Source organism: Sorex araneus, chromosome 4 (genome assembly GCF_027595985.1).
Source record: "Sorex araneus isolate mSorAra2 chromosome 4, mSorAra2.pri, whole genome shotgun sequence".
Taxonomy (NCBI): Eukaryota; Metazoa; Chordata; class Mammalia; order Eulipotyphla; family Soricidae; genus Sorex; species Sorex araneus.
Window position 1 is genome coordinate 66,505,843 of NC_073305.1, and position 17,778 is coordinate 66,523,620.

The 17,778-nt window shown below is 43.8% G+C and overlaps 1 protein-coding gene across 2 annotated transcripts in view; it reads right to left on the reverse strand.

Moving 5' to 3' along the window:
• Window positions 1–17,778, reverse strand: part of EOGT (EGF domain specific O-linked N-acetylglucosamine transferase) — a 39,889-nt gene that overhangs the window by 15,578 nt on the left and 6,533 nt on the right. For both annotated transcript variants that reach the window (XM_055135592.1, XM_055135593.1), the window contains exons 6-13: window positions 17,492–17,600; window positions 12,937–13,031; window positions 12,474–12,578; window positions 9,810–9,916; window positions 6,017–6,120; window positions 924–1,016; window positions 530–601; window positions 304–390 (exon numbers count right to left, since the gene is read on the reverse strand). In XM_055135592.1, coding sequence (XP_054991567.1) covers window positions 304–390; window positions 530–601; window positions 924–1,016; window positions 6,017–6,120; window positions 9,810–9,916; window positions 12,474–12,578; window positions 12,937–13,031; window positions 17,492–17,600 — 772 coding nt within the window. The remainder of the gene's footprint in view (window positions 1–303; window positions 391–529; window positions 602–923; window positions 1,017–6,016; window positions 6,121–9,809; window positions 9,917–12,473; window positions 12,579–12,936; window positions 13,032–17,491; window positions 17,601–17,778) is intronic.

A 17,778-nucleotide genomic window follows, 5' to 3' on the forward strand; every position in this document is an offset into this window, starting at 1 on the left:
GGCAGGAATACGTGGACTAGTGAAAATTGGGGAAGCATGGAAAAGCAAGAGCAGAGGAAAAGGATAAAAGGCACATTTTTTTCACCCTTGTTTAGTTTAGCTTTCATAGGGAGTGAAAATCATATATATGTATATATATATGTATGTGCATATATATATATATATATATATATATATTAATCATTCCAGGTAAGAAAACTTCAAGGCAGAAAACACTATCTCCTTACTATTTTTTTAATAGGTGCTACAGATTTTTATTAGGAGCAAGGTCAAAGCCCCTCAGAACCACGATGCGTTCATTACCATGGGTCCCTCCTGTGTGATGTTGAGTCTGTGCAGGACATGCTGAGAAAAGGCCCTGAATAATCCAGTGTTTTGACAGCCAGATATCTAAAATGAAGAGAACAGTTTGAACTGCAATGAAGAGTCTGCATTACTATTTGAAAGATTCTCGAGTTATATACAAATGTCACATTAAAATTTATCAAGGTGTGTCAATATGAATGCTAACAATAGCTGACAAGCTTACCAAAGGAGTGTTATAGAACAGCCCATATCTCATTCGAGGAAGTAATGAAAATATAGCTTCCTTAAAGCATACCTACGAACAAAGACATTTTAAAAGGTAAGAGATTACATTTTGCACTCTTCTGAAAGAAATAGCACTTGTAATTCCAGATGGAGTTTCAATTAATCTCTATTTTCCAATAGTCTGAAATGATTTTAAAGGAAATTCATAGTTTAGAAAAGGTAGAGGGGGAATCATTTTAAGCTATATGGCTAAAAACAGTAAGATTCTAGTAATAAAAAATAGTGAAAAATTGATGATTAGAGCTAACAGAAATTCATATTAAATATGTATTTGATAAATGCATCATCTACAGTGATAGCTATCTACAGACATTTCAGTAGCATTGCAATACCCGTTTGGAGTCATAAGTCTTCAGATGAATAACATCATAATCTGTAAATGCTTTCCACGTGTCTGAGAACAGGTCACCATATCCATAGGAGCTCTGGAAGGAGAAATAAAAGTCAGGGCAGTGAAAGAGGGCCAACATGGCATTTTAAAAATACAGGAAAATGGGTTGGAGAGATAGTAGAGCAAGCAGAGCACTTGCCTTGCATGCAAACAGGCCCGGGCTCGACCTCTGCTACCCCATATGGCCGGGCCCCGAACACTGCCAGGAGTGACCCTAAGCACAGAGGCAGGAGTAAACCCTGAGCACTGCCAGACATAGCTCAACCCCTCTCCTCCCCAATCCCAGCTCAATGCAGCTAAATACCTGTATTTGGTTTTAGTGTTAAAAACCAATGATCCTAAAACAGCTCATAACATTCCTATAGGAAAAGTATATCCTTTCATCTTGGGCCTGACCAAGTACCTAATATGATGTCATGTGATCAGAAATAATCACTACAATTATAATTTCAGTGGCTAAATTCCTACTTTTATTCCTACAGGGTCCCCTCTTCTGATATTTCTTAAATAAAACTATCTTATTTCATTAAAAAAAACTGAATTAAAGCTCACACCAAGTTATTCATTCTGCCGCAAAAGAGCCACCTGCCAGGGGCTGGAGAGATAGCACAGTGGGTAGGGCGTTTGCCTTGCACGTGGCCGACCCGGGTTCGATTCCCAGCATCCCATATGGTCCCCTGAGCACCGCCAGGGGTAATTCCTGAGTGCAGAGCCAGGAGTGACCCCTGTGCATCGCCAGGTTGACCCAAAAAGCCAAAAAAAAAAAAGAGCCACCTGCCATGCTCAGAGATGTATATGCAGAAGAGTCTCTCAGGAACTCTCTTGAGGCTGGTGGCCTTGCCTACCGTATGTTTCACAAGTGCCACGCTGCTGGGTTGTGAGGGGAGGAGTGGGGAGGTGCTGTGAACTTATTTGCGGGGAAAGATGAAAACTGTCACTAAGCTCTGACCTGTAGACAAATCTCCCCCCTTGCCTGCCCCAGGCATCCTGTGACAACACTGTTCACAGCAGACACATCACTGCCTTACTCAAGGCCTGAACCAGCAGAAGAAGAGTCTGCGGCCACACACCTAACAATATTCCCATCTAACCAACACTATTCTAAATCCTGCAGCAGCCTGAGTCGACTGAGACCCTGACGGACAGCTGGTGGAAACCTCTCGGACTATCAAAACAAGCGGAGAGAAAATGGCAAAGGAGAGAGCTGGAATGGCAAAGGAGGGAGCTGGAAACGGGGGGACCAACCCACTGGGCTGAATGCACCCTGTGTCTTCCAGGAAGTCCTGGTCAGGCTCCCCTGACATCTCGGTGCCAGGAATGGAGTCAGTGGGGAGCTTCGTGGTAGCAGCGCCATGCGCGTAGGCAAAAGAAAAATGATAGAAGCTGGTTCTATTCACTTCAATCTACTTGCAGAAGACATGGAAAAGATTCCGATACAGTGAGGCTTGTAAAAAGTGTTCTGGAAGCTTCTGACAAGTCCTCCAGGATACTATAAAGAACCTGTAAGAATTGTGGCTCCACCCACAGGACAGGGGAGGAGCAGGCACTTTTCCTTCCCCCTGCCCTGATGGGACTCTGAGATGATGCCACACCCGGCCACCGGCTCCTTAAGCTCCCACATGGCGAGGATTCAGAGACACACAAACGAACCTCGGACCTGAACAACTTGCTGCTGCAGCGACCTCTTCAGACCCTAATTTTTAAAACTTTAGAATTCCTAGAGCAGCCGAGCGACATTCTATTGCATCCACAACAAACAATACAAAACACATTGTCTAAGCATTGCCTTTTCGGCGGGTATGAGTGGTGCTGGGACTGGTCTCGATATATCGAAGGTAACTAAAATAGAGAAAGAGTATTGTGCAAATTGTCTAACACACAGGCAGGGGGAGGTGTGGAATGGTTGAGAGGGGGCGGATACTGGGGATTTTGGTGGTAGAAAATGCACTGGTAAAGGGATGGGTGCTTGATGACTGTATGATCAAAACTCAAACATGAAAGTTTTGTCACTATACCTCACAGTGAATTAATAAAAAATAAATTAAAAAAAAAAAGAATGGTGGCTCCAGACAGAGAATTGGGTCAGAATGCCTGGACCAGAGGCTTGTCCCCACCCTAAGTATGTGTCTTAAATACTTACTTGCTGCCCAGAGCCTCCGCTTCCCCCGCCCCAGCCCCACGCCACAAAAATCAGTTCATCAAACATGAGTCCACAAAGAGCTGTGAATATTCAACGGCATAACACTGAATGTTATTAATCAACAACTGAAGGAAAAAAAAAACAAATACAACAACCATGAGTTAATCATTTCGGGTGCCTGAGCTTCTGAAATTGTGACCAAGTTAAAAAAAAAAAAAAAAGACTTCTTGTTCCTTTTGTTCACAGAAACGTTTCCAAGAAATGAAACCGTGGTGGCAGCAAAACCGGAGCACAAGAAGGAAACATAAACAGATGCAAAGCAGGAACCAAGAGCGAGCAGGACCTTGCCAAAAATTACACAGCCAATTTCCTTTGGACTTCAAGTCATACAAAAGGTGTTGGGAGCGAGGATAAATAAAAATCCTCTCTACACCTCTGCTGCGTGCCTCTTATCTGTGAACAAAAATATTAGCAGTGTTCAGGTGAGGGTTGAAGGGAGGAGCACCAGGTAAACTAGTTCATCTGTTTAGTCATTTTAAAACTAGGGGTGGGAGGGCTGGAGCAATAGTACAGCGGGTAGGGCGTTTGCCTTGCACGCGGCTGACCCGAGTTCAATCCCTGGCATCCCATATGGTCCCCCAAACATCACCAGGAATAGTTCCTGAGTGCAGAGCCAGGAGTAACCCCTGAGCATTGCTGGGTGTGACCCCCCCAAAAAAAAACAAAATGAAAAAATAAAACTAGGAGTGGGAGACAGAAAGTGATCAATGGAAGCCCTCAGCTAGTTAACTCTTCTCTTTTAGGTTTTCGGGCCACACCCAGAGGGGCTCAGGGGTTACTCCTGACTCTGTACTCCTGGCAGTGCTCAGGGGACTGTAGGAGATATCAGATATCGACCCTGGGTCAGCAACACGCAAGACAAGAGTCCGAGGCCCCTAGGCAACTCCTCTGCCTCGTCACCTGCATCCAGACAGTCAGCAGACAGCAGAGACTGTCACCGACCTGCATGTGGTGGAGACTAATAGCCCAGGGAGCAAGGCGCTGCTGGGGTGCGGCCCTCAATCAAGCGAAAAGTTACAGAGCAGTAAGCCAGAAAGGGGAGAGAGGTCACAAAATTCCAGCTGCAGATTTCAGACTAGGAAAGGCCTGGTATGGGGAGGGACCCAGACCTCTCTACTTCAGCTATCCAATAAATGATCAATGCTTCAGCATCTGAGTTTTGTAGGCCAATCTTTCATACAATGCTCTGCACGGGAATCTGAGCTCCAGCTAACTCTCCAGCGCTGCCCTCTGGAGTGAAGATGGCCCCTGCCAACTGCGTCTTGAGGCAGCAATGTGCTGGGTGAATCAGCACAGACGCTTCCTGAGAAAATGTGTCCGGAATGGGAATAGAGCACAGCAGCTCCATGGACTGCCTGGGGATCTTCTGGGGATGCTGGGGGCTTCGCCAATAGAAGTGCTCCAGAGGCAGTGCTCTCGGTGAGACCTAAAGCTTCCGTACCTGCCCCAGTCAGACTTTTCCACTTGTAAATAAGAGATGTGTGGGGGCTGCTGGGAGATGTCAGTGCTGCCATGCAGGCAAGCTGGGGACCCCCTGTGGAGCCCCTCCAACCGGATTCAGACCAAGATAGAGGCCAATGGAGGCCTTGGGACCTGGAAATGTTTCTTGTTTGTTTGGTTTTTTTTTTTTTTGCTTTCCGGGTCACACCCGGCGATGCACAGGGGTCACTCCTGGCTCTGCACTCAGGAATTACTCCTGGCAGTGCTCTGGGAACCATATGGAATGCTGGGAATTGAACCTGAGTCGGCTGCGTGCAAGGCAAACGCCCTACCCGCTGTGCTATCGCTCCAGCACCGGGAGCTGGAAGTGTTGGTAAACTCCCGCTAACCTCTGTGCGGGCTTCCCAGCTTCCCCGTACAGATAGCACACTACAAACCTGCCCCTCCCATGCCTTTGGGCCCTGGGCCAGATATTGTGACTTTCCACACACCACATTGATCGTTATTTCTTCCTCCTGGATCACACCTGGCAGCACTCGGGGGTTGCTCCTGCTGGTGGGTCTCAGTGGGTCACATGGGGTGCCGGGGATCAAACCTGGGTCACCCATATGCAAGGGGAATGCTGTACTATTACTACCTGCTGTACGGTTACAGCACACCCACACTGATCGTTCTTAAAGTAAATCACACTGAGAGATACTACAATGATCCCACTTCACAATTGAGTATCGGAGGCAACACCCAGGATTACCTCAATGGGATGAGGAAAGAAGCATGTGGGAAGAATCAAAGGAAAAAACAGAAAACTGGTGGGTGGGGGCAGATGGGGGGTTGTGGGCTGTGCAAGACCAAAAGCCAAATGTAAATAAACAAACAGCAGTTAGAATTCAACAAATGGATGTATTCACGAGCCTAAGTCTCGTCCTGTGTATTGAGCTGATACAACAGTACAAATGGCATGAAGCAAGGAACAAAAAGGCTTCGACGAAGCAGAGGCAGATGGGCTACAAGAGGCCTGACTACGGCTCACAAGGTAAGCCTGATGTACTCAGGCAAACGTCCCGGCACATTTCCTGTGGGCACTCACAGAGGGTCAGAAAATGCAACTTTGTATGTGTGTTTCAGGAGAACACAGGGTTTGGCCTTTGGAACCCTTTTTCAGTGGGCGAAAGAAATCCCACTGCATATATATATATATGTATATATATAGTCATCAAAATCCATGCAGTAAAGGCATCTACGCAGACATAGGCACACTCATTCACGCAGGCCTAGATGTGGTGTGCACAAGCACACATCTGAATATGTGTCTCCTAGAAGATTCCATCTCAAATCATCATGGCTACACAATGAATGAGCAAGACCACAACAGAAGCAGAGTGTATCTTACTTACCGTGTCCCACATCACAATGTACACGTCGGTATTGAATGAATTATTAACATGTTGAGTAATATAAAGATTAATAAAGTCACAGAAGTGGTGATACATGTTAACACCTAGTATGAAGGAAAAAAATTTAGGTCAGTTAACCCTCAAACAAGAAATGACTACTGATTACATATAAAATAGCAATTGTTATTCTACCCCATTCATTTGAAATATGGTAAGAATTTTAGCTAAAATAAATGGGAGAAAAAATGTTGTTTGTTTGTTTGTTTGTTTGTTTTTAGACCACATGTGAATGTACTTATGCTTACTCCTAGCTCTGCACTCAGTGGTACTCAGGGGACAATGTGGGGTGCCGGGAATCAAACCCACATCAGAAGTAAGCCAGTTGTACTATCTCTCTGGCCCCGAAAATAAACTTTTCTTAACATCAAATTATACGTAGGTAAATTGCAAACTACAACAGCCAAAAGGAGAGGGAACAAAAGGGAATGCCCTGCCACAGAGGCAGGGTGGTGTGGTGGGGAATGGGGTGGGGATGGTGGGAGGGATACTGGGATCATTGGTGGAGGTGAATGGGCACTGGTGGAGGGATGGGTAAACGATCACTGTATGACTGAAATGCAAACAAAAAAGTTCATGAGTTTGTAACTGTACCTCACAGTGATTCATTAATAAAAATTTTTTTTTTTTTTTTTTGCTTTTTGGGTCACACCTGGCGATGCACAGGGGTTACTCCTGGCTCTACACTCAGGAATTACCCCTGGCTGTGCTCAGGGGACCATATGGGATGCTGGGATTCGAACCCGGGTCGGCCGCGTGCAAGGCAAACGCCCTACCCGCTGTGCTATCGCTCCAGCCCCAATAAAAAATTTTTTTTAAATACAATTTACAGACTGATTAGACTCAAAAATTTTTAAAAATTCCCTTTAAAATGGAGTATTTATAAATTAGGAATTCCATCCACTTCCAAATTGGGATGTATATTTCTCTACTTTGAAGATTCTCACTGTTCTCTTTCTGTTCTCTGTCTCTGTCTCTGTCTCTGTCTCTCTCTCTCTCTCTCTCATATTTCCTAAATAAAACTACTTCACTTAAAAAAAAAACAAGGAATATATTTTCCATCTATATTAAGTAAGAAATGATGGTTATATTCCCAGAGAAAAAATAGTAAATCAATTGAAATCAAAAGGGGGTCAACTATAAGGGCATAAGGCCTAGCTGCTATTTTTATGTTACAGTATGTTTTAGATCAAGCAACACATGCTCAGAAAGTGATCAGTGATGATGTAACTACAAACATGTTGGTATTTCTCTTTATTGTCCTTTTCCTACTCAATCACTACTTTTAAAATTTTGCTTCTTGGGAAAACATTAACCAGCTCTCATTTCAAAGCTCCGCTGCCTGGCTCAGGTTCTAACTGTAAAAGCATGAACTTTGGAGTCAGAATAACCAACCTGACTTCCAGTTCAGCTGTCACGTGCAATGTTTCCACTGAAGCCTGTAAAGTTCCAGATATTTAGCTTCTCTACTAGAAATAGGAAATCAATGTACTTAGGTACTAGCTTTGTTCGGAGAAATCTAAAGATAATGTAGCTAAAAAGAAATTGGCCCAGTACTTCACATGTGGCAGAATCTCAGTGAAGATTCTGTGAGTTTATAAGGTTCCAAGAATTAGCGAAAAGTGCTGCAACTACTTGTAAAATCCTAAGCTGGTCTTTTTAAAAAGAAATTGAACACACACACACACACACACAATCATTTTAGGTATCAGGACAGGAAATTCAATTCAACCTGGCAATATATACATCTAATTAAGCAGGCTGGAATTTCAAGAACCAGCAGTTCAAGCCTACATTTTCAAAGAAAGGAAGTGCTGACCTAAAGAAACAATGGACGGGGCTGGCTAGAGCAATAGCACAGCGGGTAGGGCATTTGCCTTGCATGAGGTTGACCAGGGGTTCAATTCCCAGCATCCCACATAGTTCCCTGAGCACTGCCAGGGTGATTCCTGAGTGCAGAGACAGGAGTAATTAGGTGTGACCCAAAAAGCAAAAAGAAAGAAAAAGAAAAAAAGAAAGAAAAGAAACAATGACTCTCCAAAGTAGAAATCATAAAAAATATCCTCAATGTTCTTCCCCACAGTGAAAAATAATGCATGCCAGAAAATAAGGGGGGGGGGGTAAAATCCCTGTTCTCTTTAGACTGGTATCTTAGATAAATGTTTGGGGGACTCCTTCACTCACAAAGCTCTGGCAGGGAGCAAATTTCCAAGTAAACAAGAAAAATAGCATTCTATTCGAACATGAGCCCTTTTCCCTGGGTAGTGCACCACACATATTGGTTCTCCCGTGGACCAATTCATGAGTTCCCATAATTGACTGAGGAAAGCAGCACGCACAAAATAGTGTAGGGGCCATGAGGACCTAAAACTAAGAAAGAAAATAGGCTCTGTGTTCCAGAAATGGGCCTGCAAATGAGCTTTACTCTGCAGAAAGCTTGTTCTCTGGAGGTACGAGTGAATACAAAAAGGAAAACAGAACAACGGGCTAAGTTAGAAGAAAATAAAAAACAGAATTATGAGTATCTGAAAGTATTGCCTAGCTACACTAGCCCATTATTCCTATTTTACACACTTTATCACCTAAGTATCTACATAAATTTAACATTTTGCACATATTCAACTCCTTCATGGAAAGATCCAGTTTCTATCCTTCATTTGCATATTTTTTAAATGAATCAGAAGCTCACGCATAGCACTTGCTTTACAAAAACCTAAGCTTGTCTGATCCCTGAACTTAATACTTTGTAATATAAGAATTATGACTTCCAAAGGCTGAGCACATTGAAAAATATTATCAATAAATTATGGCAAGTCTGAAATATCTGTGACAGAGCGTGCTCTATATTTCACTGTAAGCCCAGCCCCTCATGAATTTGGAAATGGGGTGGCCTTGCCCTCCTCTGAAAGGAGGCACGAGTGAGAGGGTGTGTCCTCCCCTCCAGGGCAGCTGGCTCACAAAGTTGACGCTGTCCATGAAAGTTGAGTCAGAAATGATAAGCATACATGGGAAAATAATTTGGTTTAATACATACTGCAGTACTCACTTCCAGAAGAATTTTAAGTTCATTTCGTCATGGAAATGATTTCAGAAAGGCAGCCAGCAGTCCCAGACATTCCATTCCCACCCATAGTACTCACATGGTTTTTACTTTAACATTTTTACTAATGGTTTCTAAATGGAACGATTAGAGAAACCCAGTGGGATAAATTTAGTTACATATGCCTTCTTCTCTCATCTTTGATTGTGACTGAGTCATCTAATATAAACGTGAAAGTTTCTTCTAAAAAAGAAGAAAACGAAAAGAAGAAAATAATGGAAAGCTCAAAGATAATTCACTGCTTCAGAGAAGCAAGGAAGCAAGACCATTGTTCAAAGTCAAGCTGCTTCCCAAAAAAGGTACAGGAAGCCACTATATAAATATGTCAAAAAAGATACAAAGGAGGCAAGAGTGACAATAAAGTGGGTAAAGCACTTGCCTTGCACATGGCCAAATTTTTAGGTTCAATCTTGGCTTCTCCGATGGTCCCCCAAACCTAGCAGGATTGGTTACTGAGTGCTGAACCAGGAGTAATGCCTAACATCACAGAGTGTGTCCCAAAAACAAAACACACACACACACACACACACACACACTCTCACACACACAAAAACACACACACACACTCTCACACACACAAAAAGAAGAAAAAAAAACCTCATCAATAAATAAGTAAAGGACAAATTAGCTTCTCACCTGCGTCCAATTTCATAAAGTAGGTTGGTTTTTCAATAACCAGGTCACATCTAGCATCTTCTATAGGTCTGAAGTTGAGCTGAGTATAGCTTTGTAGCTCAGCAAACCTGCAATAGAAATTGGGAGATGTCTTCAAAGGGACTCCCTACAAGGCAACACTCTAACTTAGGATCTGTTACACTGATCTGTTACACTCTAACTCAGGATCTCCTCTGACAGCGCTCTGTGGAGCTTCTCAAACACATGAGTATTTACATAACCTGATGGTGAATTTATTTTTGTTCATTTTGGGGCCACACTTAGCTGTGCTCAGGACTTACTCCTGATTCTATACTCAGGGAGCACTCCTGGTGGGCTGAAGATGGAGCATTGAATCAAACCTGGGTCAGCCGGGTGCAAGGTTAGTACATAACCTGATTTCTACCTCTCTGCCCTCCTGATGTTGATTAAATTTTGAGACAAGGGTACCGGAGATGGCGTAAGGTGCTTGTCTTGTACAAAGCTGACCCAAGTTCGATCCTTGGTACCATATATGGTCTGAAGAACCTCACCATGAGTGATACATAAGCATAGAGCCCAAAGTAAACCTTAAGCACTGTTAGATGTGCCCCCCAAACAAAGGAACAAACAAAAAATGTTGAGACAAGGGACAAAGATATTTTTGAAATTCAGCCCAATAAGCAAAAGTAAACTGGGAAGTTTTCAGAGAGGAGATGTACACATTGAGTTGACTAAATGGCCTGACAGTGACATGGCTGTTATTCAAAAGAACTTCCTGTGACCTGACAAGGCTCAGAAGTAACAATGAGTCCAGAACCTCTGGATAGGTGTTGGGTTTCTTGGATTCTTCGAAACAGGAGATTCCAGGAATTAAGAGCGCCTCGGAAGTAGCAACCAGTTAGGGTATTTGCCAGAAAAAAGGAAATTTGTTTCTCAGAAAACATCTTTGGAAGCCACATGGCACAATTTTCTTCCACATGACAGAAGACAATCACAGGCATGTGAAAAGGGGTGTTTAAAACTCTTTCAGTCCACATCTGAGGTAAAATATGGAATAAATTCTTCTAAAATATCCACAGTTGATAGTCTAGTGAGGTAGTACACAGGGGTAAGGCATTTGCCTTAAGCACAGCTGACCCAAGTTTTATCCCTGTACCATATATGGTCCCCTGAGCCTGACCAGGAGTGATATTTGAGAGCAGAACCAGGAGGAAGCCAGGAGCACCAACAAGTATGGCCCAAAACTCTGAATGATTTTAAATATCCATAATTATGAAATATTGTGGTCATTTTAAAAAGATGTCCACATGGGGCTGGAGCGATAGCACAGCGGGTAGGGCATTTGCCTTGCACAGGACCAACCCAGGTTTGATTCCTGGCATTCCATATGGTCCCCTGAGCAGCGCCAAGAGTAATTCTTGAGTGCAGAGCCAGGAGTAACACCTGTGCATCACCGGATATGACCCAAAAAGAAAAAAGAAAAAAAAAGATGTCCACAAATTCTTAAATGTTTCTTGTTTCAAGAGATACAGATTTACTTCCTTCCCTAAAGGATGGGTTAATTTTGGAATTCATTTATACACAATGGCAGAAGCAGTGATGTGTCCCTCTGAGTTGAGGCCTGTATGTTACACTCTGTCTCTCTGTCTCTGTCTCTGTCCTTCAACAGAGCCACCCTAGCTCTTAGGGAAGTTAGCTACTATGCTGTGAATAAAAAGAGGCCAGTATGGCAAAGAAATGATTCCTCTGGTCAACAGTCAGAATGAGGGCTAGAGCGATAGTACAATGGGGAGGACGTTTGCCTTGCACACGGCCGACCGAGATTCGATCTCTGGCATCCTATAGGGTCCCCCAAGCACTGCCAGGAGTAATTCCTGAGCGCAGAGTCAGGAGTCACCCCTGAGCATTGCTGGGTATGACCCAAAAAGAAAAAACAACAGCCCAGAAAGAAATGGAAGCTTACAACCACATGAGATGAGTGAGCTCAGAAGCAGATTCTCTAGGCTCAGCTTGTTCTAAAGAGAACCACATTCCTGATCAATTTGTTTCTTAATTTTGTTTTGTTTTGGGGTCACATCCAGCAGTGCTCAGGGCTTACTCTTGGTTCTGTGCTCAGAGATCACTCCTGGCAGGCTATCAGGGCCATAAGGTGTTCCGGGTATCAAACCTGGTTTGGCCAAGCACAAGGCGAACACCCCTAGTAAGTTTGATGGCAACCTCCTAAAAGATACCACATCAGAACATTCCAGATAAACTGCTTCAAATCCTGAGCATCAGAAACATAAGTAGATCATAAATATTTATTTTTTTAAGGGTTTGGAGCAATTTGTTACTTGACAACACATAATGAACATAAAAGTATACGTGAGAATATCTGGAATAATGCAGTTCACAGAATAAGTAATGTAAATATACCCTAGGGAAATACGATAACAAAATATACTAGGAATCAAATGTCAAATATCAGCTATCAGGGGCCAGGGGTTAACACAGGGTTAAAGTGCATGCCTTGCATGCAGTCAAATCCAATGCACCCCCAAGCTCTTCAAAAGGGGGCCTGAGCACCTCCAGGAGTGATCCCTGAGCAAAGACCTGGGAGAAAGCGCCTCTGAGTAGATCCCCCAAACCAAAAAAGTCATAAAATAAAATTTTTAAAAATCTTACCAAGATTGCAGTGGGCTTTTGCGCTGACCTTGAGACATCAATGTATGACTGTCTAGTACACAGTGTCCTCCAATCTCCCCGCTCTGCAAGAAGCCTTCCTTAAACCTGGGGGATAGAAAGGTGAATTCAAAAACAAAAGAAAGGTGAATTCAGAAACACTCTTCATGAATTTCGGCATGCAGATTATAACCAATATGGTCCACCAACTTCTAAAATCAGTTTTCATTAGAATTTAACTCCTGATAGTAGAATATTTCAAACATACAAGAAAGGAGCAGAATAGTCTAAAGGAAGCTTCTGTAGGCATAACTCGGCTTCGTAATTGTCAGCTTATAACCAATCTGGGTCTTCACCCCATTCTCCAATCTTATTACCCATATTATTATGAAGCAAACCTAAAGCATATGCTTGGATCTGCAATGTATTCAAAATTTTCATTACATTTTAACAACCACTTTGGTACCTGTCATGGTTCCTCTTGATGTTTCTTAAGTCAAGGTAAAGATGGGTTGCTCTGCAGTACTGGAGGAAACGGGAACATGTCAGGCTTGAGTCACTCTGAAATTGAATTGAGAAAAAGGAGAGGACAGAACTCTGAGCATTAACATTTTGAGAATGCACCCGGACTTGCTAAACCTGTTGATGGCTTGTATGACTTCAAGTTCAAACTATATAGCTTGATAAAGAATTTTTTAAAATTTTAAGCATTTTTCTGCTCCCTAGCAAATCCTGGCCAAGCACACTTAGGCCAATTCACACACTTTTAGGTTACTATGAAGAACTCCCACGCGTTCTATTTATATCACCTCAGATTTAAAAGCCAAGAAGTATATCTGCAGCTTAGATCAGTACTTTTCAAAAAGAAATAAAGAAAGAAATTCAGAACTTTCACAATCCCCAATTATGTGAGGAAAACATTTTTCAAAAGCAAGTCAAATGAAACAAGGAAGAACATACTACAAAAGAGACATTAAGATGCAAGGCAGGAAGGGAAGCTTGCCAATTTTATTGAGAGAATTTCTGTAATCCATAAACCTTGTGGAAATTTCTGTCTCAGTAGAAGCATGAAGGCAATGTTTTCTAATTCACTGAAGAGTACACACCCAGGCCCTGTTTCTATTTTTATCAACCTAGTTTGTGTTGAGAGAGGAATACTCTGGGGCTGGAGCGATAGCACAGCAGGTAGGGTGTTTGCCTTGCACGAGGCTGACTCAGGTTCGATTCCTAGCATCCCATATGGTCCCCTGAGCACCACCAGGAGTAATTCCTGAGTTCAGAACCAGGAGTGACCCCTGTGCATCGCCAAGGTATGACCCAAAAAGCAGAAAGAAAGAAAGAAAGAAAGAAAGAAAGAAAGAAAGAAAGAAAGAAAGAAAGAAAGAAAGAAAGAAAGAAAGAAAGAAAGAAAGAAAGAAAGAAAGAAAGAAAGAAAGAAAGAAAGAAAGAAAGAAAGAAAGAAAGAAAGAAAGAAAGAAAGAAAGAAAGAGGAATACTCCAAAAACATTCATCTACTGTGGATTTTTACTTAATGGTGAAATGCTATGTTCCTGATTCCTACCCATAACTTGCAATGAATGTGAGACTCTAATCTCGACCTGAATAGAATCCATAGCTGGTATGGATCATACCCAAGCAGCACCAACAGGGTTAAGTACACGTGAGGCAACCTCCTAAAAGATCCTGCAGCAGAATCCCAGCGGGAAGCATTCTCTAAGCAGAGACTTTCCAAGGCTCCTGTGCCGGAGGCTGGTCCTGAGCCCTGAGACAGCTGACTCCACCAAAGTGTGCAGCATAGGAAGCAGGGGCTGATAACGGCTCCCTGCAGCAGGGCAGGTTCTGGCCAGGACTTCCACCTGCAGATGCATCTTTGAAAGCTCGATTATGGCCAGAATAGCACAGCACACAGTACACAGAACAGTACAGCAGGTAGAGCTCTTGCCTTGCATGTGGTTGAGGCAGGTTCTATCCCTGGCACACCATAGGTTCCCCCAAAGCCCTGCTAGGCATGATCCCTGAGCATAAAATCAGGTGTAAGCGCTGAGCACTGTCATATGTGAACAAAAAACATATTAATAATAATAATAATAGCACTGTAGCACTGTCATCCCATTGTTCATCGATTTGCTCGTGTAGGCACTAGTAACATCTCCATTGTGAGACTTGTTGTTACTATTTTTAGCATATTGAATACACCACAGAGAGTATGCCAGGCTCTGCTGTACAGGCGAGATACTCTCAGTAGCTTGCCGGGCTCTCCAAGAGGGGTGGAGGAATCAAACCCGGGTTGGCAGCGTGCAAGTCAACGCCCTACCCACGGTGCTATCATTCCAGTCCATCATCATCATCATCATCATCATCATCATCATCATCAATGAAAGTTAAACTATGTGTCATCTCCAAAAATCACTGTCACTATCATCCTGTTGCTCATCAATTTGCTCGAGCAGGCACCAGTAACATCTCCATTGTGAGACTTGTTACTGTTTTTGGCATATAGAATATGCCACAGGTAGCTTACCAGGTTCTGCCGTGTGGGCGGGATACTCTCAGTAGTTTGCCAGGCTCTCCAAGAGGGACAGAGAAATCGAACCCAGGTTGGCCACGTGCAAGTCAGGGCCCTACCCACTGTGCTATCATATATCAATATCAGTCCATAATAATAATGTGTCATCTCCAAAAATATGATAGAATATATATTCCACTTTTGGAAATTTTTTTAGTTTAGCTTTCTCAAATTCCTTAAGAATTAGGAATATATGTTCAAGAATATTTGAACTTAAGTGAGAGAATAGCAGGTAGGGCACCTGCCTTGCATGCTGCCAATCCAGGTATACTCCCTGGAACCCCATATGATTCCACCAGGAGTGACCCCTGAGTGCTGAGGGAGGACTAAGCCCTGAGCACTGATAGGTGTGGCCCCAAAACCAAACCAAACAAAAAAATTATATATGCATAGAGAGAGAGAAAGAGTAAGGGACTAAACATTAATCTAAATGCTACAACCTCATAGGCCTTTAAAAACTAACACTGAAGCCTTTGCTAGGAGCCAGGTTCTGCATGGGGCATTTTCAAATGCAGAATCTGAAAATGTTTTGCTGTTCTGGCCAGGATGGGGGTTGTTCTGTACAGGGCCCACTCTATGCAGGGCCTCGAAGGGCAGGGCTTGCCTTCTTGCAGCCTAGCATGGTTCAATTCCTGACACTACATATGGTGCCCTGGTGAGCCCTGAGCACAGAACCAGGAGTAAGCCCTGAGCACAGTCACGTGCCCATAAAAAAACAACTCCAGGAGCTGGGGAGATAGTACAGTGCTTGCCTTGCAAGTAAATAGTCAACCAGTGTTCAATCCCCAGCATTTCATATGAACACACACACACACACACACACACACACACACACACACACACACACACACACACAAAGAGCTAGTTCAAAGGACAGTAGTCCCTGCTTTGCAGGCAGAAGTCTCAGCATTACCCCAGACTAGCACTGGGTGCGATCCACGAGGACTGAGCCAGGAATAGCCCAAGAGTACCACCAGTATGGATCCAAAGCACAACTAAAATCCACTTCGCAAATAGAACACAAGCTATAATATGTTCAACAAAGAACAGTGTGGAATGGCAATATTTGTAAAGATTGATAAAGCTGCAATTATCAATTTGCATTATGTTGGGAGTAGCACTGTAGCACTGTCGTCCCATTGCTCATCGATTTGCTCGAGCGGGCACCAGTAACGTCTCCATTGTGAGACTTATTGTTACTGTTTTTGGCATATTGAATACGCCACGGGTAGCTTGCCAGGCGCTGCCGTGTGGGCGGGATACTCTCGGTAGCTTGCCGGGTTCTCCGAGAGGGGCGGAGGAATCGAACACGGGTCAGTCACGTGCAAGGCAAACGCCGTACCCGCTGTACTATCACTCCAGTCCCCACGTTGGCAGTAACTATTTGAAATCTAGACAAAGGGCCAGAGGCATGCTGAGCTCCATGGCTGGAGTGCAGGCTTTGCACGCAGGAGGCCTGGGTTCAGTCACCAGCATCACAGGTTCTCCCGAGCACACGCAGGAGTGAGCCCTGAGTACAGAGCTTAGAATAGCTCCTGAGCACCCCTGAGTATGATTCAAAAACAAAACAAAAAAAATAAAGAGTTTTACTGCTTCAGAGCCGGTACCAGTAACGTCTCCATTGTGAGACATTACTGGTGCCCGCTCGAGCAAATCTATGAGCAACAGGATGACAATGACAGTGACAGTGACTGCTTCAGAATACAGTGATCTGGTCTAGGCATGAGAACAGGCCATGAGGGCTGCTGGGGTAGCTCAGTGGCTTTGGGCTCCTGCCTTGCAAGCTTAAGGCTGAGAGTTCAATCCCCAGTGCCACCACATATGCTGATGGAGTTCCATGATTCTGCAGTGTGTGTCTGGCAGTTACGCGGTCTGTGGTCCCCAGTTGTAGATGATTTCCAGCTGCACGGTAATCAGGTACATGCTAGCACTGCGACCACAAGAGGTGCAGGCCTTCCAGCACCAAAAATCAAAAAGATGTTCAAACCATGGTTTAGGGGTGACTGGCAAGAACACTACAACCAGAATGTGCATGAGCTCCCCAACTCAACGAGGGTGCAACCGCCAACCCTCATGAGGACCCCAGGGGAGCATGCAAGCACTGCAACCTGAAGAATGCCCCTGCAAGCCTCACAAGGAAATGCGCCAAGGACGACAAAGGCCACTGGGTGTGACCTCCTGGCATCACCCACAACATCAGCAACCAGCACAGGGAAGGGAAGCGGGAAGGGGAGGAAAAGGGAAAACAAAACAAAACAAAACAAAAAAACAGGATACGCCTTCCGAGTGAAACAGAAATATTTTAGGAAAGTTACACTCATGCACACATACAAAAATTCTCATAAATACGTATCCGGAAGGGGTTCCTTTCAAGGTGCTACCCCCAACATTGCAATCTAAGCACTGCAGGGGCTTTGTCACGGCCATACTCATTTCCTCAGGGCTCAACACCAACCGTTTCCTTGGGGTGGCAAAGCGAATGCAGCTCGTCCAGCCGCTCACCGGCGTAGCCGAAGTCGGCCTGTCTCCAGAAAATATCCTGTGCTGACTCCAGGCTGTCCGTCCTACTCGCAAACAGAGAAATTCCACACAGCTGGTTGGTAAACTTTTTCCAAATCTAGAATCTTTTTCTAAAAGTTAGTCTGTCATTACTTTTCCAGTAACCTTTGATTTCCCTGAAACTATTCCTCACTATGCAAAACTGACTAAAATCTGTTACTTACAAACTTATATATTGATAAA